The 26275-nt window shown below is 47.4% G+C and overlaps 1 protein-coding gene and 1 non-coding gene across 2 annotated transcripts in view; both read left to right on the top strand.

Annotated features, from left to right (window-relative positions):
• Positions 1-5808: 5808 nt before the first annotated feature.
• Positions 5809-5881, top strand: TRNAM-CAU (transfer RNA methionine (anticodon CAU)). The gene has a single exon. It is a non-coding gene; the product is annotated as a tRNA-Met (tRNA).
• Positions 5882-6262: 381 nt separating this feature from the next.
• FBXO31 (F-box protein 31) overlaps positions 6263-26275 on the top strand; it is a 28486-nt gene continuing 8473 nt past the window's right edge. The window contains exons 1-7 of the mRNA XM_068411194.1: positions 6263-6641; positions 13962-14033; positions 16420-16506; positions 21300-21376; positions 22769-22936; positions 23665-23739; positions 25450-25559. Coding sequence (XP_068267295.1) covers positions 6263-6641; positions 13962-14033; positions 16420-16506; positions 21300-21376; positions 22769-22936; positions 23665-23739; positions 25450-25559 — 968 coding nt within the window. The remainder of the gene's footprint in view (positions 6642-13961; positions 14034-16419; positions 16507-21299; positions 21377-22768; positions 22937-23664; positions 23740-25449; positions 25560-26275) is intronic.

The following is a 26275-nucleotide window of genomic DNA, read 5'->3' as shown; positions in this document are numbered from 1 at the left end:
CTGCAGCTCAGGCTGAAAGCATCCATATGGTGCTTAGGAAGAGCCACAATCAGAGTATCTGCTGACAGGCTGGGCTATCACGTTCCGCTCATGAATAATCTGCAGAGACTGTGAGAAGGAAAACTTAGATCCACACCGAGACTCGCTTGACCTTTCCCTCCTCATCTCAGCCTTCGCCGACGCCTGCACGTCGACAGCACAGACAGTTGGTGAGTCTGGATTGGGGAAAGGTGTTAGGCGCAGTTGGAATGACAGCATGGACATAGCCTTTGGGACCAGCTCTGCCTAAGCGCCGTTCTCCATCCCCAGTGAGAAAATGCTACTTTTGAAAATGCTTTTGCTTCAGACTTGGTGACTACGCTGGAACAGAGCCCTTTAAAAATCTAGCCCACAGAGCATTTTTATTCTAGTCTTAGAATACTTTACAAAGCATTTAGTCTGAAGAAGAGAAGATTTAACTGACAGGAGACGTTATATCGTCTTCAAATATGCAAAAAGTTGCTGCAGAGCAGGAGGGAATTAGCCCTTCTCTGCATGCAGTGAGTCTAGGACAAGAAATAATGAGCTTACATCTTGGAAAAGGAGATAGAAATTAGACGTTGGGTTAAGGGTAAGAATAGTTGAGCATCGGAACAAATTGCGTAGGAAAGCAGTGGAATAGCCACCATCGGATATTTTTATTTAACAATAAATTAGTAAAACATCTGTTCTGAAGAGCTGAGGGAGAATTGTTCTTATCTCAGGGAGAAGGATGAGGTAAATAATCTCTTACAATAGCTGTCAGCCCTAGTTTTTCCTGAAGCAAAAAAGACGTGATTTGCCCAAACTTACAAAGTAGGTTAGAGCACAAGCTGGGTTTGGATCCGGGCTCAGATCCTCATGTCTGCACTCTAGACAGCAGGATATACTAAATCTTAAGCCTGAAGTTAAAAAAAATAAAAAGCCAGGCTTTCCCAGCTGTTGTATCTTCCAGAAGGTTGGTGGTTTGTTTTTTTTTTTTGGTTAAAAAAACAGTACGAACAGTGACTCTGAACCCCAGCTGGTATTTACAGCATATCCCTGGGGAAAACCTCCCGCTTACCCCTAACCCCTGAGAGAACCGAGTTTCCATATTAGCTGCCTCAGAACATAGTAGTGCATAAACCATCCCCTCATTTCTCTGATAAAACAGTACTGAAAAGGCTTTTTTACAGTGAATAGATGAAGCTATTCCTCTGCAGTGCTACACCCTTGCTGGAAGACAGCACTTCAGTGTCTAGGGCTATTAGCTCAGCAGCTGTCAGCAGTATTAAATTTACCAGAAACATGGAGAGAAAATCCCCATAAAATAAAAGGACAGAGTGCTGAGAGTAACTTGCATTTAAACCTGAATCAAAATACTGTTTTCTCATGAATTCTTATTGATCTAGCTCAGCTAAAGATCAATGTGGGCCTTGATTTTTTTAATACAGTGTGCAGCCATTACCCAGCTACTATTGGAGATAGTTAATTGTTTGCAATGACTTAAAAGAACTCTTCTGAGAAGTTTTAATCTTAAACTCAGTTTAGGATGGTGACTATCCTGTGAACAAATTCCCAGACTTCAAATTTCTCTGTGGAAGTCACCCTCTCTAGCAAGAAGTGATGAGAATGACAGAATCTCTCTCTTTTGTGGGGACATAAAAGGGTAATTTGAGAAAAGTGAAACTAAAGAAACCACTCGCAGAACATTTTCCCTGGGTGGGTTTTCTCCGAGGTCTAACAACAGATGCACCCATCCCTCAGTGGGAACACTAACACTGTCTCTCTATCTGGCCACCTATTTCACAAGACTTCTGGAATATAACACTTTTGAGATTATTAGACAGGTGCTTTTCTGGATGGTAAATCCAAGCTAACACACATACATATGCAACGTCGTCACAAAAACATCATTTTTGTAGAATGTTTAGCTAAACACTCATTGCACTCCCCCTGCAAGAAGTATTGCCCAAGACATCATTGCCATGTACCATAACCCTGACATCAGTTACTGCTGCTACTGCGGTTCCAGCAAACATTTCTTGGCTTCAGGATCAAGTTTTAAATGGGAGCCATTAGTTTCACAAGGAAACACAGTAAATCAGTCAGTGTAAGCAACAATAACTTGTGTTTATGTACTGCCTTTCACTCAAAAAGATCCATAATCTCTTGGCAAGCAGTAACGACTGTTAGTGCAGGAGGCACAGCAGGGAAATTGTGGAATAACACAGCATGCAACAAAGTCTTCCACTGATTTTTAATACTCCTAGAATTTAAGCAATTCCACACATTTTCAAACATTAACTGAGTACTACGTAGCCTGTGGCTTCAGTAAACACCCTCCTTATTTACATCGTGAGACACTGAGGCACGCAGGGGTTCAGTGAGCTGCCTGCAATTGCACAACCATTGCTCAGCAGCCGACCCAGTAATAGCATCTCAGACACCTGACTGCCTGTCCCGTGATCTGTCCTGGACAGGATAATGCTTCTGCCAACTGAGCTGCCAGAGGTGTTGGGCACAATGAAATTGTTCCGGCTGAACCGTGGCCAAAGCTGAAAGAACAACAACTGCTTCTTGTAGAAGTGCTATAAAGTCTTTGGTGCCCCCGAGCACCCATGACCACAGCTGATATTAGATTGACTAATACCTCATTGCAAGGACAGTATGTTGAAGAAAGGCCATACCCTCTTCCATAAAGAGAGGGCACCGAGCTCAGCTCTAAAGCAGAAGGATGCAAAACACTTCCTGAGTCATCAGCAGCATTTTCTGCAGTGCTCTGGATTTTCCCCAAAGAGCCTGGTCTGTCCACTGATCAGTTTATCCTGCAAAATCTGGTGAGATCAATGTCCAGACAGAAAGGAAGAAGGTGGGAAATACTAAAATCAGGATGAGGAGCAATTTTCCATCTTAAAATAGCAATGGAATAATATCTGAGATGAAAAGATGTACATCACAAAAAAACAAAGCAAAATTCTTTGGTCTTTCTGTTGAAATGTTCTCTCTTCAAAGTGTCCTGCCTCCAAGGATGCTTATTACAAAGCAGAAATCGCACTGTGGGCTTATGCCAAAACAACATGCTGCAAATACTTTTGTGTGGCAAACAGGGCTTGCAAAGAGGGTTTGTTCATCTGTCTCCGCCTGCCTTGCCATACTTTTCTGTCCCTCTTGCCAAATGGAAAATAAATAATTCTCCTCTAGCTGTTCAGGTTATAATTGGCTGGATATACCATCAGCTGGCTTGTCCCTGCTCAGAGGCTGGGAAGGCGTAAACACTTCCAGGATTACAGAAAATGAGGACAGTAACTTTGGGACGAATCCAAAGCCCTTTAGAGTGAGCATGAAGACTAATTGACTATAGCGAGAGCTGCATCAGCTCCTTAATTGCTGAAGGGAGATAAAACAATAAAATTTCCCCTTTCGGTACCTCCTTTTTCAAGAGCCCTGTGGTAATGGCTGCAAGCTGTGTGCCTGAAACAGCAGGACTGGAAAGCTCCGGGCTATTACTCGGGTGATGTTTACACAGAAAGGTGCTCAGACACTTGGTAGCGCCGCAGAGGGTGGGAGATGACGATAAAGCACTTTTACTGTTTTCCCTATTGTCACAAATAAAGCTGGTAGATTCAGATAATGGATTCAGTAACGTCGAGGAGAAAGGGCCCATTTTACAGGCTGATGACGGGGTGGTAAAATGCTGAAGCTGTAAGTTAGATTAAATTCTAAGCACCCCATTCTGCACCAGCTCTCTGCCTTCTGGGCCCCAAGGAGCTTCTCTGTGCCCAGCCTCCAAACTCTGCTTGTAACTATCGTGTGATGCTCCACAGAACAGCACTGGAAACCTTTTCTGTCTGGGTCTTGAAACTGAGAGTGGTGACAATGATTGTTTCTCCTCTCTAATGTGATGAAAGGCTGGGATTCCCTCACTCTGCTCCGTGGGACGGGAAAATGCAGTCACCCTGAGCACTGAGAGCCTGCAAGGCTTGTTGCATTGCCTATGACTTTGCTGGGCTTCACTCCCTTTTCCTCTTCAACCTTTTAATCTGGAGAAAATGGGCATGGGGAGATGGAGCTCCATGGAAATTGGCATGGATTTATGGTGGGCTGTCCTGCTTTCTCCTGGGTTGGACTGGAAAGGGGGTCAGTGAACCAGGGGGAAAGTCTGATCGCTGAGGGATGGAAGAGGATGCAGTGGTTCAGCATCTGTGGAGCCAAGGCTGTGGGATCAGGTTACAGGGGTGAGGGAGAGGGAGAGGAGGTTGTAGGGTGATTAGGGACAGCAGGAGCATTCAGAGGAAAGGGAGAAAGAAGAAAGTCCAGATAAAAATAGAAAATGCAAAAGACGGAAAAGCATGTGTGTGCTGTAGACTGCTGAGTTTCTGCTCGAGGCAATGTCAGCAAGGACATCTTTTGTTTCATTCACATGAAAATCCTTGCCATCAGTACTTTTCCTGTCCTCTCCATGAATCCATCAGTCCCTAAACAAACAGACATGACAAGGCCTTCTAGAGCTGTGTCAGAAACTTTGAGTACCAGCTGAGGGTAATGTAACACATGGGAAAAATCCTGTGATTCAGTACAGGTGGGGAACAGCTACTGACATATTTCCAAACTGTTGATGTTTGGTTTAGGTGACTCATTGTCCATGTGCCTTGTTTTAGATGCTTGGAGCAGCTTTTCTTAATTTCATCAGAACTGTGACTGCTCAACTTGTCCATCACTGAAGCCCCAAAGGATTAGCACACTATTAAAAATGACATCCTCATTCTGCACGCGCGCAGTGTTGGAGGGAGGAACGCGGCGGCTGAGGCTGTAAGAAGCCTCGCGTTTACTCATCCCGTGGTTGTAGCAATTTTGTTCATCCCACAAGCCTTGCAGCCTGGACTCATCATCTGATCGTCCCGAGTGCGTGGCCAGACAGATCCTTGGAAATCAGGCTATTGTCCCTCTTGACAACAAGAGCTGCCCACTAGACCCTTGGCAAAAGGTTGCTGTCCAACGCAACCCAAACATGTCTTCTTGTCTGGTGGGACCAAAGGTCTGTTCCTCCTTCATCTTCTGCCAGTTGCTCGCTCCCTGCAGTGATTCTTGTGGGCGAGGTTTGGAGATTTTCTGCATTAATTAAATGTCTATTTTCCTGTCATCTTCCCATTTAGGTATTTGTCGCTTGATTGTCGTGGTGACCGCTGCCTCGAGACCCTACTGTTGATTGAGATTCAGGGCAACGTTCTGCCAGCATTGCAGGGGGCCTTCTTCTGCTGAGCGCTTCACCGCATGCACAGAGTTCATTTCACTGCAGAAATCCCAGTCGAACAGCGACTCTTCACAGCAAATGAGGTTGGCTTTAATTTTTGTAATTATTTGGAAACAACTTAATTTCCTTGAGAGCGTGTTGCCAATGCAGCCCTCACGGGCCATCCCTGGCCAGTGGAGCTGGATGCAGATGTTGAGGGACCCCAAAGGACTCTCACAGGAATGCAGCTGTTTTGCAGAACATGGGAAAAAGGAGCCATTTACAAAAAAAAAACCAAAACCAAGGTCTCTCTTGCAAACAGCATGGGAAAGAGGAGCCGTTTGCAAGAAATGTCAGGTCCGTCTTGCAGAAAAGCATGGGAAAAGGATGAATTTGATGGGGGGGGGAACAGAACAGGTCTGTCCTGCAGAAAAGGAGTCATTTACAAGGAAACGAGGGTTCTCGGGCAGCACCCCAAGGGACAACAGTGACAATGACCACCGGGAAGGCCCCAGGGCGAGGGGCCCAGCTGGGTGGGCCGGCAGAAGGGGGCCGGATGGGGGTCTGTTTTTCGAGGAGCCTCGTTAGCGCAGTAGGTAGCGCGTCAGTCTCATAATCTGAAGGTCGTGAGTTCGAGCCTCACACGGGGCAATGTGCGGTTTCCTCCTTTTCTTTCCCCTTTACCGGGGAAGTTATTTTTTTTTTTAATCGAATTGCAGCAGGGGGCGGGACCGGGGCGGCGGGGACGAGCGGGCCGTTACCGAGCACGGACACCCCTCCACCGGCCCCCCGCCAGGCGCTCGGTCCCCCCGCGCGCTAGGGGGCGCGCCCTCCGCGGCGGGCGCGGCCTCCCGCTGGCGGTTGTGTCGGGGCGGGGGCGGCGGAACGATAACGGCGCCGGAACGCTCGTTGCTCGCGGGGGGCGTGGCGAAGCCGCGGGAGCGCCGCTGATTGGCGGAGCCACGCGGTGGGCGGGCCCGGCGGCGGCGCGCGGCGGCGCGCAGCGGCCCGTGGGGCAAAGCGGCCGCGGCCATGGCGGTGTGCGCCCGGCTCTGCGGGGTGGGCCCGGCCCGCGGCTGCCGCCGGCGGGGCGCGGCGCGGGAGCAGCGGCACGGCGGCGCCGGCGACAGCGAGCCCGACACTGACACCGACCCCGAAGAGGCGGGCGGCGGCGCCACGGAGGATGAGGAGGCGGCGGAGCGCATCGAGGGCGGGCGGCCCGCGCCGCACCCCGCCGAGGCCGACCCGGCCGGGCGGGCCCCGCTGTCCCTTCTGGAGCTGCCCCCCGAGCTCCTGGTGCAGATCTTCGGCTCGCTGCCCGGTACCGACCTGCCCAGCCTGGCCCGCGTCTGCACCACCTTCCGCCGCATCCTCCGCACCGACACGATCTGGCGGCGGCGCTGCCGCGAAGGTACCGCCCGCCCCGAGGTGGGGGGCCGGGGGCGCCGTGACGAGGTGGCCCCGGGGGGTGCAGGGTGGGGGGCCGGGGGTGCAAGGTTAGGGTCCCGGGGAGTGCAGGAGGACCCGGAGGGCGTGGGGAGGCGGTGGGGTGTGGAGTGGGGGTCCTAAAGGGGTGCAGCAAGGAGATGGTGTGTGGGGTCTGGGGGGATGCGGGTTGTGGGGCCGTGAGGGGTGCGTGCAGGGCTCCGTGTGTGGAGGGTGGAGAAGAGGGCAGGTCCCGGGTCCTCTGGGCCACGGTCCCTTCTTGGTGGCACTTGCTGCAAAAGGGGTGACGTGTGAGCAGCTCTAGCAGAGGGCATCCCGCTGGGGTTGTTCCCTGGGGTGGCAGCCGGAGGGGAGGAAGAGGGACAGGACCAGAGCCAGGCCCTGGCAGGTGATGCCTCTGTGCAGCGTGTCCTTGGACACTCCTGAGGATGGGGTATTTCAGGCAGTGAGGAAAGGGAATGGTCAGTCCCTGCAGGACGGGGTTGTGCTGGGGGAGAACAGAGTCCTTAGTTGTGCAGCTGCCGCTCTTGGAGCCGTGGAGGCACAGCAGGTACAGCGGGAGCAGGGAGCCCGCGGGGGTCTGGTGAGGGGGTGGAGGAGAGCAGGCCTGGGTAAGGTCATCCATTCCTGTCCCCTTGGGGCCAGGTTTGGAGGGGTTCCTGGCTTGCTTGTGCGTTTCCTGGGGGTGTCTGTTGCAAGGATGCTGTGCTGCATTAATACCGTGGTTTGGGGGCATTTTTTTTCAGTAGTGCTGTGGTTCTGCGTTGCTGTGGCCCTGTTCTCCTGGGCTGCGGTTCTTACTCTTCACTCCTTGTCCTTTTCCTCACATCAGTGTGGCTCTCTGTCCCCTGTTTGTTAATCCAGCAGCTGTCCCACCCTCCAAGGGCTGTCCTGCTGTGCTCATCGTCTCTCTTCGTAGTGTGATCCTGCCAGGTGCATCTGCTGCCAGCACATGAAGTCATATATATTATTTTGTTGTTGTTTGGTTTCTATTTTTAATACCAGGGAGGGTATTGGGATGAAGAATTTACGTATGTCGGACTGGCTGCCTGGCATAGGCAGTGGGATCTGTTCAAATGCATTAAACCTTGCAGGAATTAATTAATGCCTTATCAGCACTATCCAAGAACCCTTGGACAGTACAAAGGCTCTACCTGGAAAACGTATACCAAGGCATTCTTATTTCTTAGTTCAGCATGGGATGATCTCATTGTCCCAATAACTTAACATTGTTTTTTTGGAGACAGGATAATAAAATGGCATTCATTCTTTCCTTACACTCCTCTACTGACACAGGGTCCTCGTGGACATTTGTGCATTTCACAAATGGTTTGCAAAACTTCACTGGTTAATTATTTTGATAGGTTATGATCCTGACAAAATGTTTCTGTAGAAATGTATATAACTTTTAAATATAGGCCAGATTGTCTTGTAAAGGAATCACTGAATTAGGCGTGATGGGGAAATAAATTTATTTATTCAGTTCGTGACTGTTCCTTGGATTTTCTTGCCAGTGGATAAAGCAGTGTTCAAAAGCTTTAGCTGAAATTTATGGAACTGGGGGGCTTTGTATGGCTAAAGCTAAACTGGAGAGGAAGGGAAAGCGTTAAGACTAGAGTCCTGACTCAAGGTGAGAGGTGCTTAAACCCAAATTTTTATTCTCTTTTTGCACACTGTTTCTTATGTTTCCCCGATGTATCCATTGCAACCACTGTCAGTGTGTTGGTGGACTGCTGGTGTGATTGAGGTAGATCTTGTACCAAAGGCCTGGCGTGCAAGCTGTGCTGAACGGAAAAGGGTAGGTTCCTGGTTGAAAACTTGTTACATCTGTGAAACTGTTACTGCAATCTTTTAATGAGTCACAGTTCTCCAAGTGGTTCCTCCTCTGGACTTCTTGCACTGTTCGTAGTGCTTTGCATTGTGCTACACAGCAGTGGAGGTAATTACTGTTGTAGTGCTGTCACTTTGAGTATTTGTACATGTGAGTATAAAATCGCTCACCATTTTATGGAGCTGCTTAGCAGTTAATTACTCTGCATAGATTTCAGTGATATGTTGCACGTGCTCAGCTACAGAGTGTGTGCAAATGTGAGCGTGCAACTGTGTGATGAGGACGTATATGGACATCAGGCATTAGTATATAAATACACATGTAAAATGTAAACTATACTGTATTTCTGTACAGCCATCCATCAGTGACTGTATGATAGTCAAACATAAAATGGAATTACTTTTTGTAATCTTTTTCAAAAACAAGCCACTTCCCAACTGAGGACAGTTAAGTATGTGCTTGTATCTGCCGGAGTTTAAGCATGGCATAGTAACGTGTCTTGTGAAGCTGCATGTCCTAGAAACAGCCAGAGCATGTGTGCCTCTCCTAGCATACTCCTTGTTTACTCTGAAGCCTACTGATGATGTTCCAGAGCTGAGCTCTTTGAGGAAGTAACTGGTAGACTTCAACTTTGTGTCGGTGCATATGCAAAACTATTTGTGTTTTCAGAAATTCACAGCAGTAAAGAGACAAGAAAGACAACCCTAAAATTAAACAGAACAGTTCTCTGAGAGAAGCTGGTTGTTGCAGTGATTTGTTTCAGCCATTTTCTACCTTCATCTTGGGCAGGAGCAGTGCTGAATGTAAGCGAAAGCCCAGCCATTGCCCAGGTTGGATGGGTTACTCAATCTCTTGAGCGTTGGTACCTTGCTGTCACGCTGCTGTGGGACGATTCAGTTTTAGACTAGTCTTGAGAACGTGTTGTGGTTAGTGCAGGCACCCAGAGGGCCTGTCCTGAGAGTGGAGGGGCTTTTGCTGGTGGTTGTGAACTGGGGGAGTGCTGGGATTAACCAGAAGTAGTTGTGTGGCACTGGCGTGGCTGTTAGGGCTGTGGTCCTTCATCGTTGCGACTGTTTGGGGTAAACGACATCTCTTGAGTTGCTGCTTTGGCAAGAGGAGGATTGCAGTCGCTTTCATGTTTTCTATAAATAGGAGATTGCTGATCTCTGCAGCGGGAGCCGAATTAAAGCGTGTTTCACCCTGGCTGGTGGCCTGACCTACCTTGACTAACACCTGATAGTCCCTTTTAAACGGTAACCACTTCCATCTTAAAATAAAACAGTGTGAGGGCAGCAGAACACCTGGAAACAGACCAGTAATTCAGAATAACCAGATCTAGAACTTGGATGAAAAGGCTTTTGTTTGCGAAAACAACCTCCAGCAGCTTTTGGACTTGCTAAAAAATGTTGGCCAAGGTATTAAAGATGCTAACCTGCAGCACAACAGGAACAATTTCTTGTAGTGCTGCACACTAGTAGATGTGAAGGTGGTTTTAATGAGTCACAAGGCTCTGATCTCCCTTTATGTGAGGTTAGAGTGTGATGTGTTCCTTTGGTGGAACATCATGGGCTTTTCTTCATCTCTGACCACGTTCTGTGGCTTTTAGACTACAAGTTGGCCATGGTTTGCTCTTTCTCGCTGCTGGTGGCAGGTGCTCAGTAGCTGTAGCCATCTTTGGTCTGCCTCAGATCTGTTTGTAAGCTGCAGGTCTGAAGCTACCCATCTTTTGCTTTAGGGTTTCTGCAAATGCTTTCCTTTGTTGCAGATCAAAATCTCCTTTTGCTCGGCTCCTTAACTTGCGGCTGCAAAATATCTCGGTGGTAACTACAAGCCTTCCCCTGGGAGAAGTGTTTGGGAAAGTATTTGGTGTATTTTAATCTGACAGTTTAGCCTTTGGAAACAAGAAACCGGTTCCACACTTGTCCACTTGGTATTTTGGAGATACTAGCCTGAGAATCTCCCATTTTTGTCGTCTCTGAAATAACCGAGTAAGTTTCTGTGCTTTCTGTTCTGTGTGCAGCCTTGTAAACACACAGGAAAAATTAAAGGGTTGATTAGTCAGGGCACAGTTGAAACTTAGCACTGGTAAGGATGTCAAGCTCTACCAGACACCCTAATTTCCTCTGAGTTGCAGATGTCCCCATCCAGTGCTTGCAGCTGCTTGCTGGCGTTGCCATGCCGAGAGAGAGAGAAAGAAAAAGCAGTAATTTGGTCTTTGATGTGAGTACAGAGGTTCTTCCTGACCTGGATCTTAAGAGGTTTGTTTGTTTATTTTTTAAACTTCAGTGTAGGCCACGCAGAGGGAGGTGTGACAGGGCTTCTTGTAGAGAGGAGAAGGGAACGTGAGGCTTAGAGGAGCGTATGGTGAGAGCAGGCCAGGGAGTAAATCCCACTTGCCAAAGTATTAGTGCAGTTCTCCGTAAATGGAGCTGCCTTTCCAAATTCCAGTGCGTGTGGCCATGGAAACAGCCCCGTGTCACTGAGTGTTTGGTAAATCTTCCTAGCACTGCTGATACACACCTAATAAAACAGGCTTTCCAGCTGGTCAAGAGCTTTAAAACCGATTTCCATCCTTGCTTTTGAAGCAGGATTAAGTAGCCATTTTCTAACAGTATAAATTTTATGTGTGAATTTCTGTGACTATTAACTCCTTAAAAGACTTCACTCAGTGAGCTGTTGCACTGAGATATGTTTCCTTAAAAGAGACTTAATTGCACCGAAGTGGAATTTCCCAGGAAGCTTGAGCCCTTCAAAGCTTTCTTGGAAAAGCCTTTCTGTTCTCTGTAAAGAAAACCTCATCAGTTGTATTTTTCTGTAACTATCCTGAAGCTATATGTACTGTTAATTTTATGTCCCTCTTGTCTTCTGGATTAAAAAGAGATGGCCAGCTTTCTTCCTTAGGGTATTTGGAGTTTTTGTAGGCACTGCGAGCCAAGAGACTGATTTTTCCCATCGAGTGGCCGTCATGGTGTTAACAGCTCGTGGGTCAGAGGAGCTGAAGTGATGCACTTACCCAGAGTTAAGCCATCACTCTGGGATTTTGACTCTTTGTAGTTGTTTGCTGAACAAAACAGGGTAAGGACTAGTTATAAAATGAGTGTCAAACCACACTAAAATGAGATTGTTTTCTTTCTTGATAATACTTTCTTAAAAGCTTTGGATATCAAATGTCAAATAGTCTGTAGCAATATCAAAATTCTAAATTTTTGTTTTTTTTTTTTTTTTTAAGGAGCTTGCTATTACTTGGGAGAACTGAATCTTTCCAGGAAAGATTTGAACTACAAAACTTAGGAAATGCACCTTTAGTAGTGGTTTGGCTTTCTTAAAATTTCAGTGGAGATTATCAGCTTGCATGAAACTGGGATAGAGCTTTAACATCAAATCACTTCCCACCCCACCCTGTTGTTTCAAGATACCTGCTGGTAGAGGCTCTATCATGGCACTGCACTGTAAATCACAAAGCGATTTACAGATCTACTAGGGAAAACACCTTGTGAAAAATCAGCACTCTCTGGAGGAAGAGAGAACGTCACTGTGCCAGTACTGCTGCTAGAGAGCAACACGGAGAAATGCCTTTTGGGCAGGACCCTCTGCGTGTCTCCTCCCTTTCTGATGCAGCAGAAGTATCTTCAATGACACTGAATTTAATCTAGCTGCAATGCCTGCTGCGCAGAGCGTGCATCTCACTGATTTCTGTGGCCAGTGAGTATTTGTTTACATGGAAAGAGCTGGCTGTTGCCAAACAGCACGGTATCACCACGCTGTTTCTGTCATCTTATAAAGATCTAACTTTCTGATCAGCGGAGGAAACATACTGTTCCCTCCATCCCTTTGATGTAATTACCAAACACACACCCACTTGTGTGCATGTGCAACACAACAGTGGTTGAAAGCCGTGCTGAGGCTGGCAGGAGGGGTGGACACGGGGGTGACCTGCGGGGTGGGTCTGAATTTCCAGCCGCCAGCAGAGCTCTGGTTTCACAAATCTGCAGAGCGGCTGTGTCGGGTCAGCTGGCCGAGGCCCAGCACTGAAGGGTTTGTTTGTGCTGGGCTGGATGTACTTTTCTGCAGGCTCGTCTGTCTGCTCTCTGGCTAATTGTGCTTCCTCATCCTGCCATGTGTTTGACAACACTTAGAGCTTCCTCTGGATTTTGCTGTGGAAGTCATGCCACTGACCTCTGCATCTTTTAACGAAGGGCAACGTGTTTGTTGTACCTTCTGCCCACTCTTACCTTCACTGAACTCGCTGCTTACCCGAAGCGATGTTGTGCAGAACATGTATTCCCCGTAGACGGGCTGACAGTAAGCTTTGTGCATGCTTTATCATCGTGTTTGCATACAAGAGTATTTATAGACAGGAGGAGGTTGAATTCATTCAGGGAAACTTCTGCTTTTCTCGTATATGAGAAAGAATTCTCAGTTTGCAGCACATTACCAGCATTAGGTGGTGGTATTCGGCAGCCACGGTAGATTGTTAATTCAAGGAAGCTCCACTGAGGATAACTTTCATACTTAATGATTTGATGAGGGTCTTCACAGATAAGCTTTTGCGTCAGTTGTCTGGCAGGTGTTTGGTGTTGCTCAGGAAAGCTGGTGTTTCATCTGTAGTACAGATGTCTGATATCAAGGGGGGTCGTTTTCTGCACTCAGACCTAACGGGGTCACTGCAGCAGGGTGTTTTTTCTTGCTGACGATTTTTTGGGATCTTCCTCCTCTCATTTCCTCCCTCTGGTCTTCTAAGGATTTCTTGCACTGAGATGTTAGTATGTGCTTTTATTTTTTTCAAGTTTCTTAGAAGTTTGGCGTTGACTTCCTGAAAATGAAATGAGAGAATCTCATTTTCTGCTTCAAAGCTGCCTTTAAGATTTCTGGGTTGTTTTGCTTTCAGGGTGTTCTGTAAGCAATCAAAGGCATTTGAGCGTACAACAGACCCATCTCAATCTGATCCGCTTTCAAGTGTAACCATATTTGTACATGCTGATGTCTGTTTTATGCCTCCATTTCATTCTTTTTAAAGTCTGTGACCTTTTCTGTAGGATCCTAATAAGCAGTTTTCCCTGTTGGATACCTCAGTGGGAGTAGATAATTACTACACACAATCATGATTTGATCTAAACGAGCATACAGTCCCAGCTGGAACGCGTACGTCTTCCACATCTCACACTCTTCCTGGTGTAGGTGTAAGCATCTGTAACTTTGTGGTGTTTGTACATTCCTTATGGTGTGTTTGTTGCAGGCATTGCTTGTAAAATGTGTTAGATTCCCAAACTGCAATGAAATTACATCTAGGTTTCTGTTTTCTCTTCAAAGCAGCAATAAGATTCTCGGACTAATGTGGCAGCTTGCAGGAATGCACCTAATAAGATCTCATTTTTACTCAAACAGGAGATACCAAGATCATGGGTAGCAAACACCTTTGGGCCGGAGCTGACATTATTATCTGTGTCGTTGCAGAATATGGGGTCTGCGAAAACCTGCGGAAATTGGAGATCACAGGAGTGTCCTGTCGAGATGTTTACGCCAAACGTAAGTGATAAAGCCGATCTAGATCGGTATGTCCTTGCTTAGCACCAATTTTGAAAGCATGTATGTGTTGAGTATTCATTAAACTGAAGTTGACATGTTTGGAGTTTTATTTAATACTGAGCAGATGCCAAGAATTGGGGTGTCTGTGCTGCCCAGTCCTTTGGTGGGGAAAAAAAATGTAATTTAAGTTTTATAATAAAGTGTGTTGAGGATTTTTCATCCTTTCCTGTTTTGCCATTTTCAGATCTTGCTAAGGAATTAACTGATATTTTCTCATAGCCCTAATGTAGCCAAGTCTCAATCTCAGTGAGAGGACGTCACTGTACGCTGGCAGTGGGAGCAAGCCGTAGGGAGAGGGGTGAGCGTTCCCCTGGGCTGCTCCTGAAGGAGGAGAGCCTGGCAGGGCTGGGCCTCTGCCGAGGTGTGGGTGTGTTTTAGGAGCATCTGTGGGAGTGGGACCCCAACTCTTTAGACCCAATGTGCTTTCTGCAAGGTAGATGCACATCTTCTGTCTTAGAGTGGGGAGAGGGCATCATCAGAGGAGAGAAACCAAGGCAGGCTAAGGACTGAATGGAGGGCTGGATCCATCGTGAGGCTGTCACCAAATCTTGCCCTTTGCAGTCAGAAGCTGAGCTGGTTGCTCAGAGCACCTTGCAAAGCCCCCAAGAGCTCCATACCAGCACTGCCAGGCTGTGTTGTCTTGGTTCCCCACCAGAGATTTTGTGAGGGAGTTACCTGTGGTCCTTAGGATAAAAAACAAGATTTAACCTGCAGCGCTTGAACTATGGCTTCTGGCTGTTCAAAGAAGGTCCTGCTTTATGAAAGAAAAGCTGTAATTGTCCCCAGTTAAAGTCACGAGAGGTCTCTGTAGGCCTTGCAGACCCAAAATCTGGCTCAGTGTCTGCATGTACTGTATTTGCTGAGCCTTGAAGCAGTGGTGACCTCAAGCATTGATCTTAATGCTGGAAGGAAGAACAGGTAGAAGGGTTTTAATCCCATTTTTAGTAGACCTGCTGAGCATCCACTGGCAAATTACTTCATCTCCTAGTGTCCCTCTTTACCTGTTTGTGCACTGGGACTGGAACTGCGTAATTTTCCTGGGTGGGAGGGCTGTGTGATGCTGAGCCAGCACTTAGATGTCTGCAGAGAAGTTTCAGCAGCACTTGAGGGCTCCTTTACTTGCCATTCAATCTGGTATCTCTGTACGACACTGGTGTGGTAACAGCCATACTGTACGTACCGTATTGGATCTTAATTCTGCATTGCCAGTCTTAAAGGGCAGAGCATCACTTCATGAGTTGTAGGCTTCTTCCACTACAATAGTTCCAGGGTTAAGATTTATTACAATGATATTTAGTGCTTCTTGTACACAAGTTATATGTAAAAATGGTCTTACTGGCTCAGAACAATGGTCTCTCTCTAGCCCAGTACTGTAGCTCCCAGCCATAGCTGTGAGCAGTCACCCAGGGAAGACCAAGAAGAGGGCAAGCCTGTGTGATACTTTACTAGGTGCTCTCCCAGCTTCTGACTGTTTTCATATTGGGGGATTTTCCGAGTCTAATGCAATTTGTTGATGTAATAGCCCTCAACAGATCTCTTACACGTATGTTTTCAGTCTTCCTTTCCACCAAAGTAGTTTCTGAATCTATAGGATCCATTGGCAAAGAGTCACACTTGACGTGTGAAACCACCTCTGTGATAGACTTTATTGCACTTCTGATTAAGGACTCTGTCCATATCCATTCAACAATCCTATCTAGCAGGGATGCTTGGAAGCTGTCTCTGGCTTTCAGGGATGCACCATCTTAGCTCTCAAGCTCTGACTCAGCAGTTGGCCCTGTTGCAAACACTTAGTGGAACGGCTTTCTGGTGGTGTGACCCCATTTTTTCTGCTGTCCCATAAACTTCTTTAATTGCAGAAGAGTTAATTTGGGGCTACTGGCAGGACTCACATGCATTTTTCTGTCCACTGAATGTGCTTCTGTAAGAAGTAGTGTGGGAAATGGGGAACTGAGCTTAAGTGCTAGAAAGCATAATTAATCCAAGCCCTGGGCTACTGTCCATGTAGTTACTGGCCTAAGTGATCTTACTGAGACAGCAGTGCTCGTTACAGTCACACTACAGAGTTTGAGGGGGACCCTGATTCCAATTTGAATTCACTGGATGCCATTTGTAACTGTTGTCTGTGAGAATCTTGAACGTGCCAAGTTCTGCGTGAGTAATCCAGCCAAGGCTGGGGCTGATGGCGACGAATGGTGCACCACAACTAGAAGTGAAGTCAGAGAGTTTGACTTGACTGTGTGGTTGCTCCAGGTTCATCGTGCTGTTACGTTCTGGTTACAGTGGAGCAGAGTTCGCTGGTACTTACCCTGCTGTGTCTGTTCAGGTATAAACCCACGAGTGAAGTCGGGACGTTTTATGAAAATCCTTCCCGACTACGAGCACATGGAGTACAGAGATGTTTACACCTGCCGTACGTACCTCCTGCTGGCTGATGCTTCCTGCACTAAGCACACACAGATGCTGCATGGAGTGTGACGTTGCTTTAAGCAAATTATTTTGGGGTGGACCTTGGGACAGTACGGAGGGTGCTTGTTGCACGTTAGTGGAGTATTCTGACCCTTTAGAGTGATAGTGTGAGTAGGGCAGGCAGTGAGGTATGTTGGGCTCCTTCTGAGGTGCCTCGTGTTAGAAAATTGTCCTGACTGGGCACAAAAAGGAGGGTCTCTGTTCACAGTAGGGGAGCACTCACAGTGTTCTTCATGGATTGCTCCTTTCTTAGAAGGATGCATTCAGATACCCTGGTGAGGGCTCCCAAAAGCGAATTTAAACAAGCTCTGGACTGGCAGAAGGCTTTGTCTTGATCCAGATGAGCTGCATTCAGTTCCACAGCCCTTCCCAGTGAAAAATGCTGAGGGTTCCCATCCTAATTCCCTCCCTGCATAGTGCATCCTTTTAACCACCATCTCCCTCTCTGGGAAACATTCTGCTGGTGTTTCAGAGGTTGTGATTTGCCTTCCTTAGTCAAAGAGCTGCTCTGTGTAAACTGTTCTTTCCCTCCTGATGTTGTGTCAAGGGAAGAATAGTAAAACATTGGAGTTTAGCGCTGACTGTTCTGCAGGAGCTGAGGGGAAGTACTGATTAGTTTACATCACGTAAGGAAGCCCATACTGCTCGGTGTTTGGAGGGGGTGTTGAGGTGTGTCCAGTGCTCCTTTGGGTCTGCAGTTTTGCAGACTCAAGTTACTAACTCACTGGTGCTTGGGAATGTATTTTTTTGCACATGCTAATGAGCAGGGTGGATGCTGCAGACTTACCTGTGCTGAAGAAAGCAGTTGAGCGTGGGCCACGCAGGGAAGATGGTGTCTTTAATGTGAGTCGTGACAGACAAGTAGCAGAGCTACAGCAGGAAGGAGTAGAAAGCTTTAGGTGTGGCAGTCCTGCCTGTCAACACCAGCCTTGTTCTGGAGCTGGATGGGAAGGAGAGGCACATCCCAGCTGCCCCGCAGGACGAGGGATTCCTTTGTAGATTGCTACTTGGGTGTTTGCTCCAAACGTGCTGCTTGTGGCTCTGACGTGGTGTTTTGTGCTGTTCCCTCAGTTAATTCTTTAGCTGCGGCCCCAAACTTCGTCTGTCTCGTGCCCCTTTTCTCTAGGGGCATGTTGTATTACCTGGGGAACAGCCAGGGTGGTTTAAGATGCGATTGCCCATTTCCCCCTTTTCCTGCTCCTGTGTATTGCCTGGATTTACCATGTGAGTGCTCCCTGACTCATATTTGTGCAGCATTAACCAGGTCAGCTCAGATCCCTTTCCCCAGGGTTTTAAGCTCTCCTGGCTGACACTTAGCTATCACCAGCTGGAGGGCAGTAACTGCTCACATTGTACCAACTCATTTTGCTCATAGATGTCTTGCTGCATCCTGAGAATCTGAGAGTTGCAGTGGTTCATGTCTTTTCCACTTAAAGTGAGCTCCCTCTGCTTTAAAGGCTGCAGATTTCACTGAAAACTCCCACGTTAGGTTTTTGCATTTCTCTGCCAGTGCTCTCCAAGCCAGACGCAGGTAGTGAAATAAGATTTAGTTAAAACAGTAACATCTGAAAGCCTCTGCTCCCCTCCTGTTTTAATAACCCATTCTGGGGTTTAACTTGTCTGTTCACACCCGTGGTGTGCCAGCGCTGCGATGCTTGAATCGCTGTGCATTTCTCAGTGTCACTTCCTTGTCCTGTGTCTAACTCTGACAAAGAGCACAGGCATTAGACCTTTCCCAGGCAGCCTTCTGTTGGTGCGAGCTTGGCCATTCACTGCTTTCCGTAGCCCATCCCCAGCTGGATTCAAGTCACCTTCCCATCTGAAGGTGTTCAGGGCTGCTGGTGGCAATGTGGCTGATACCCAGGCTGGGTGGGTGTTGTGCTGAAGCATCCAGTGGATGTGTTTTTTTGCTCCATTTGGCAGGATGTGGGCTCAGAAATTTGGATAGGCAAGAGGGTGCTTCAGGATTGAGAAAAACAGACAGTGTCCATCGTGGAGGAAAACCTTGGAGAAAGACCCAAGTGCTGTTTTCTTTTGAGGAGCAGGGAGGGAAATAACTGCCAGACCCATCCTGTCTCCCACCAGAGCTGGAATTCATCAGTTTTTCCCTGCAATGAGTATAGCTGCTGGCTCGCTGGAGCCCAGAGACACCCCAGGCTTGAAAATGGAGCTGTGCTTTTGGTCTGAGACTTGTTGAGGCCTTTGGCCAAGTACCAGCATTTTCCCCAGTAACTTCCTTTCCTGAAAGAACAGGAGGAGCAGGAGTTCAGAGCACCCTGAGCAAGTGAGGGAGACGAGATGTCTGTTGAGGTGGGTGTTGGTGTGTAGGGAGGGTGAGCCTGGGTGGAGCACTGCTCTCATTGCAGCCTGTTTCCCATCAGCTCATCTGGAGAATTCTGCTGTGCCCGACAGCTGGGCTTTTAAAAAATTAAAAAAGAGCTGCCCACAGTAGCGGTGCAAGCTAAGCACAGAAGCTGCTGTCCAGTGGGTAGGATTCTTCTGGAGGCGAATGAGATTTTGTGGCCTTCTCCCTCCTTTGCAGCCCCAGGTTTCCGTGTGGTCGGGGCGGATGGTGAAGCAGGCTCTGTCTGTGGCTCAACCATGTTTCCTGAACTGCTGGGGCTCCTGGTAAACCGAGCTGCAGCTGGAGCCAGCTGATTGCTCCAAGTGAGCACATAGACTGCCCTCAACAAGCATGTGTCTTGGAGCAGAAGGGCTTGTCTTCTCAAGCAGACACTTTCTGCACTGCTGGAAAATCGATCGATTGTAGCTACAGCTCTGAAAATGCTTCCGACAGGAGCTGGGCAGGAGGGACATCCTAATGTCAGGGACATCCTAATGTCAGGGACTACCTGAAGGGAGGTTGTAGTGAAGTGTGAGTCGGCCTCTTCTCCCAGGCAACTAGCGATAGGACAAGAGGACACAGCCTCAAGCTTCACCAGGGGAGGTTCAGGTTGGACATTAGGAAGCATTTCTTCTCAGCAAGGGTCATTAGCCATTGGAAGGGGCTGCCCAGGGAGGTGGTGGAGTCACCATCTCTGGATGTGTTTAAGAAAAGCCTGGCCATGGCACTTAGTGCCCTGGTCTAGTTGCCATGGTGGTGTGAGGGCAATGGTTGGACTCGATGATCCCAGAGGTCTCTTCCAACCTGATCGATTCTGTGATTCTGTAATCACTCTAGGATAGCTTAGCATCAAGTTTTCTGTCCTAAAAGTAAAAAAAAAAAGCAAGCTGGGTTTTATCAGCTCTGTGCCAGACAGGGTAGAAGGTAGATTGTGGTGGGTGGAGCAGCTTCTGCACATATCATTTATTAATATATAATTACTGCAGTGAGACAAGAAGGCTGGGAATGTGGTTTGCTTGCTTGCCTTAGTGCTGTTTGTGCTGCACTCGGTTCACTGGGTGAAACCAGGCCGTCAATCTGAAATTGTTTACTGCACAGGAAAAAGGCTCCTCCAGGCCAGTTGGCAGCAGCTCTGGACAACCCTCCCTGCTGTCCTAAACCTCTGTGGAAGTTCTCTGCTTTGGTGTCATTAAAACACTCCTATAGTTCTCGCTATCTGAAGTAGTTAATGAAACAAAGCTGTTGTAACAGCTGCACTGAAACACGATTCTTCCTATAAATTGATGCAAAGCAAAAACCATTTTTCAAGCCAGTCCTGTAAGTTAAAATGAGTTGTTGTGGCCTTCTGAGTTGGCCGTGAACATCATTGTAAGGCAAGTGTAGCATCTTCTTGCCATTTTCATAGAAATAATCTGCATCCCGTTGTTCCTGCCCAAAATGCTAGACTCTGTGTGGTGTCTTCACATGAAGGTTACTGGTCATGTCAGGAATTTATATGGACAAAATTAATGGCTGACTGCATAAGGACTGGAGGCAAGTAGCATCTCTAAGCTTTCCTCAAGAGAGGAGGCTTAAGATCGTTCTCTAATAGCCATTTTCTCCCGCTTGCTGAAAATGTTCCTACTTGTCCTCCAGTTCTGGTGGGATTGAAAGTGCAGCTAGCTCTGAGCTGAGAAACGGAGAAGCCTCACCTGCTGCAGTAGGCTTTGAGGGGGACTTTGAAGCAGCTTTTGGGCACTGCTGAAATGTATCTGCTTACTTAGAATTTTTAAGGCCGTTACTGACCTGGTAACTCCACCAGATCTCCTGAGCTGGCGTGGTCTGTGCGCTTTGCCCGTGCTCTCTCGGTGGCTGGTTTTAAGGACGCTTAACTCTGGAGACAAGTTTATCTATACAAGGGGAAATTCTTTCAAAATATTCAAATTTCCCTGTTCCTTAGTGCCTTTCTGCCCTTATTTTCTGTTGCTTTGCAGTCTTGAGGCATCAAGTACATTTTTGGTAATGGGAGATGGCAGATACTTTATTTGTTTTTAGCTCCGGGTATATCATGTGATTTGCATTAACGGGACCATGTAGCAAAAGTTTTCTGTGAATTCCTGGTGAGATATCTGGTTGTGTAAAGTCCTGGAAACTAACTCCTGCCCCTGCACCGGGCCAGGAGCAGGGCTGCAGAGGACAATGTAAATCTGTGTGAGCTTGTGGGAGGCCTCAGTGCAGAACTGCCTGGCTGGGGTTGGGTGTAACCAGTGTTCTCTTCCTTAGTAAAGGCAGTTGTGGGTGGTATTGGTCGGTGTGGTGTGCAGGCTGGTAGCAGTCATCTTTTTTTCTTTCTTTTCCCAAAATCCCAATTCCTTACCTTGGTGTGCTCACTTCAGTGTCTCGCTGTTCCCTAGTGCTGCACCGATACCGACACATCCTGGGATTATGGCAGCCGGACATCGGGCCCTATGGGGGACTCCTGAACGTGGTGGTGAGTGAGTACCTCGTACTGGGGGCTGTGGGGTTGAGGGCAGCTGGCTCTTTGGTATACTGCTTTCTAGACCTGGTTGCCATCTCCGTGCTATTGAAAAGTCTGAACAGTCAACCCTCAAGCAAGTGACTGGGACCCAAAGGTTGCTTCTTGGATCTTTTTATCATCACCACCTTTCTCCAGACCGTGCTTTTGTTTTTCAGCTGTACTCCAAACAGCCACAGGAGCACACAGAGAACATGAGCAGTGTTTCAGGCTTGATGTACAGTTTAATGCTGATGTTCCAGTGGCTGGCACAGGAGTCCATTCCTTGTGCATCAAGTACAGCAGAGGTTTCAGCACTGGCCCATCGTTTACTGCATTATCTCGGCCTGCAGCTGAATGTTTTGCAGAGGGCTTTGCATTATCTCGGCCTGCAGCTGAATGTTTTGCAGAGGGCTTTGCACTGGAGCTCACACACCTCTCCTTCCTGTCGTTTGCAATTCTTTTCACCAGCCGTGCCTAAGACTAATGCATCAGATGTAGTGATCCTGGTGCAAGGACTGTGGAGTCTGGCAGCTCTTGTGCTGCTGGGGAGAGCAGTTAATGAACAACTCATGACTCTGCATTGGTGAGAGCTGGGCCAGAAGTTTGCCTGAAGCCCTTGTTCTTTGCACCAAGGTTCAATAGCTGACAGGTTGAAGCGTAACAAATCATGAGGCCTTTGGGTTTTGCAAGATTCCACGAACTGGTGTAAGAGTGCATCCAAGTGTACCAATACTGACATGATATTGTGACCTTATAAAGACAAGTGTGCCTGTGTGGCGCTGCTCTGCTTTTGTCTCGGATCTCTGTTTAGAAAATATCCTTTCTCTGGAATTGCAGGGCTTGAGGGGAAGGATTCTGTTAGGCGTGCAGGAAGAGGGCTGGCACTTGTGCCTCTCAGCAGAGGAGGTTGCTGCTTCCTGTGCTGTCTGTGAGTAACAGAGCCAAATAATTCCCTGTCCAAAAGGCACGGATAATCATGAGAAGCAGAATTCCTCTATTTGAGTATCTGCCAGCATGAGCTCTCAAGCCAATTAAGAGTTTGACTAGCTGTGTGGTCTCTTCAGTGCACTCTCTCCCTCTGTATCCTGTGCACCAAGCATCCGTCACAAAGTCGTTTGCAGTAATAAAGGCCTGATATTTTCCAGTGGTGCAGGAAGCCTTGTAAAGAAGCCCTCTCCCTCTTCACCAAGGGCGTGCTGTGAGCGCATATGGTCTGGTTTAATTGCTGGAAAGCTGTTTGGAAATGCAGCAAGCTGTTCTACAGCTCCTGCCCTGTTCCAGAGTGGGCCCCGGAGTTGGTCGCCGCGACACAACAGAAAGCGTGCAAGGCTGATCTCGTATGCTTTGTCTCCCATCCCTCTGCAGGTAGATGGTTTGTTCATCATTGGGTGGATGTACTTGCCACCTCATGACCCTCATGTTGATGATCCGATGAGATTCAAACCTCTCTTCAGGATTCATCTCATGGAGAGGAAATGTGCAACGGTTGAGTGTATGTATGGTCATAAGGGGCCTCATAACGGCCATATCCAGGTGAGCTCCTCAAGCACTCTCAGCATCATCTGTCCTAGGCGTGTGTGCATTCATGCCCGTAGCCTCTGGAAATGGATTAATCAAAAAACGATGAGAATCTTAGTTAAGGGATGTGGCTTTCACCACCTTGTTGTATGTGTGGATGCCAGCTTGAAGCTCATTATGTGTCTGACAAGTTGTGTGGGCTGTTCTCACTCTGAATTTGCTCACTGGCAATAGTACAGCAAGGCTGTTATACTGTCTTCTGTTGGGCTGCAGCACGGTGGCAGGGTGGGAGCATCAGTATGTGTACAGGCTGGGGGAAAGGATACGTAAAATGGCCTTGTGCAGCTGGTGAGTGTGTCCAAGCAGACACACAGACCTGTTCTGTTTTACAGCTCTCTCTAAGACTCTAAGATGAGACCTTGAGAGGTGATGTAGCATCCATTTGGTACATGGGATGCTTTGAAAAGCTGCTTGAAAGGTTGTCTCTTTTTTTTTAAAGAAGGAAGCTCAAAGAGAGAAGCAACCTAAAACTAGTATCATTCATTAGAATACATTGGGGTTTTATTGCTTTTATTCCTCTATTCTGTAGCTGATGCACTCGGTATCAATAATTTCTCTGTTGTAGCAAATTCAGTTAACACTTGTTGTGTAAAGCATTTACTCTAAGCAGTCTTAGTTACATCATCCTAGGAATCTCTAAACAGGTCTGTAACCTGTTAAATTCTCCTCCACTCTAACTACAGATTGTAAAGAAGGATGAGTTCTCCACGAAATGCAACCAGACAGATCACCATCGGATGTCAGGGGGAAGGCAAGAGGTAAGAGTGCTTTGCCAAGAGTCTGCATTAAGGCTGCTTGTATGTCCCCTTTCTGAAGATAAAGCATTGCTGTCTTACCTAAGCTCTTGGCTAATGTTGGCCTCTGGGAGGTGGTCTTCTGCCTTCTAACTTCTGTGTATCTGAATGTACATGAAAACCCAGGCTGGTAGCTTCTGGCTGATTTACTATGATCTTTTTTAGGTGAGTAGAATTGATCTGGGCCTCGAATGAAAACTTAAGGTGGCCGCATTTGCATAATTTCAGGATCTTGGGGAGCCTCTTCTGTACTTGCCAAGGTGTGGTTTAAGGATCCAATATACGGGATCAATTCAGTGTTAGACCTGCAGAATGTCTGGATGGAGACCCAGTGCCTTACCTCAGTGTGTAGCAGGGTGTTGGAGCAGGCTGTTAACATCCATCCTGTTGTGCAAAAAGCTGTTTTAGGCAGGTCTCTATGACAAGGGGTTCTTTGAGCCCCAGCACCCTTCTTCTTCCTGTCCTGTGACACGTTCCTGTTTGATAGCAGGCCTGTCCAAAGAAAGGCAGCAACATGCATTGTACTCCATGCAGCACTTGCCAGACACTGATCTCTGTGGTGTTGCTGTCTGTATAATTAAGATCTTTCAGACACAGGCCTAATATTGAGTACCAGCTGCATCTGAATACCTGCTTGTCAGTGGGACACCTTCCTACTGCTTGTTGTCTTGGTCGAGGGATTAAAAGCTTCATTTGGTTGTTTATCCCGTGTCTGTGTCAGCTGTACCCAGCAAGGCAGATTCCTGACTCAAACTACATGTTTTAAGGTGCAGGTGTAAATGTCAGCATGAAAACCTCCAGCTAATACCTGGAACAGGTAGTGGCGTTTGCTGCTCCCTAGTTAAATGTGACAAATCTGATACTTCAGTTGTTTCTAACAAATGCTTTAAAATGTCTACTCATGGGAAACAGCTGGGTGAAAGGTTTAGTTAAGTGTTGTTCTGGTTCTGTAGCAGATGAGAAATGCTTTAATACCTGCAAAGCACTGCGTTAAGTGGTAGCGTTATGATAATTGGAGGATCTGGCTTTAGAAGATAAAGCAAGCAGGTTTGGAATATCACTTGGTAGGCTGCTATCTGAGTGTAAGCTGTTATCACGCTAACTCATGGTAGGGTGATTAACTTGTCAGAGCTGGTGTAGAGGTACTTCAGGAGATGTTTTCAAAGCACCCTTTGGATTTATATGCCTCAATATTAAATCAGCAGGATTTAACCTCCTAAATCTTCAGTGCCTTTCAAAAGCTTCCGCTTTTATGTTTAACATGCCAGGATAGGGCACAGGAGTCAGCGTATGGGCTCCCAAATGAGTTACTGCAAGGTAAGTCAGGATGTAAAGAAGTAGTAGATCAGCTACTTTGCAGTAACAGATGATGCTTATGTTTTTATTCTGAGGAGGTGTATTGGTTCTACCCATGATTTATTTGAAGGGGAGCATGTTCTTTGTGTAGCACCTGGCAGGTAGCGGGGCAGTTGCCATTATCACTCCTTGTTAAGCATGTTTCCAAGCCAGCTCTGTAGCAACACGTGCTTGTCCCCAGCTCCAGCCGTGATCCTCTGTCTTTGGCAGAGCATATGCCCCCTCTGTGGCTCTGCCAGTGAAGTCATGTTGGGGTATGTCACTGTTGCAAAGGAAATGCCTTTATCTTCCCCCTTTTCCCTTCTCCTTGTGCTGCAGGAATTCCGGACGTGGCTAAGGGAAGAGTGGGGTCGGACTCTGGAAGACATCTTCCATGAACACATGCAAGAGCTTATCTTGATGAAGTTCATCTACACCAGCCAATATGAGTAAGGGCACCAGCTCTTTCTAGGTGTTGAGGCTGCTGCAACTTCAAGAGCACGTTGGATCGTTTGTTCTGAAGACGGGGTGCTTGTGATGGGCTTTAACAGCCGGAGGAATGTTCTGTCTCTGCAGGTTCTGTGCAAAGATACGGTGAAGCACAGTCCAGTTGCACAGAGAAATGAGATGTAATTACAGCAGTCATAATAAGGTTCCAAGTTTTTTACAATCACTAGGCACAGTAAGGTGGTTTTGAATCATTTAACTGTGTTTTAATTTGAAGACAGAGCAAATGCCTGTGATCCCCAGGAGCTATCTGCTTGTTATCCATGTTAGCAAGCAATATGCTTTGTAGTGCACTAGGCAGGAATCCCACAGTCCCCGAGAACTTGTGTTTTTTTTAACCATCACTCCAAACTGCTAAGAGCAGCCACCTCACTGTAGCAGATGTTTAAATATGCTTCACTCTTAGGTTCTCCAGAAATCCCAGGGAGTGAGGAGGTTTACTGTGACCTTGCTGCAGAGCCTCCTGGTGTGCTACCGAGGACTGGTAGAAAGAAGTGACGGGAGTGCTTGCGTAGGTCCAAAGCAAAATCTGTTGAGCTTGTTGGTATTGCTGAAAGCACAGATCCTGCCTCTCTCTTGATGACAGAATCACACAGAATCAGAATCAATCAGGTTGGAAGAGCCCTCTGGGGTCATCGAGTCCAACCGTTGCCCTGAC

This window comes from Nyctibius grandis, chromosome 12 (assembly GCF_013368605.1).
Source record: "Nyctibius grandis isolate bNycGra1 chromosome 12, bNycGra1.pri, whole genome shotgun sequence".
NCBI lineage: Eukaryota > Metazoa > Chordata > Aves > Nyctibiiformes > Nyctibiidae > Nyctibius > Nyctibius grandis.
The sequence above is the reverse complement of the archived record's forward strand: the minus strand, read 5'-3'. Positions and strand labels throughout refer to the sequence as shown.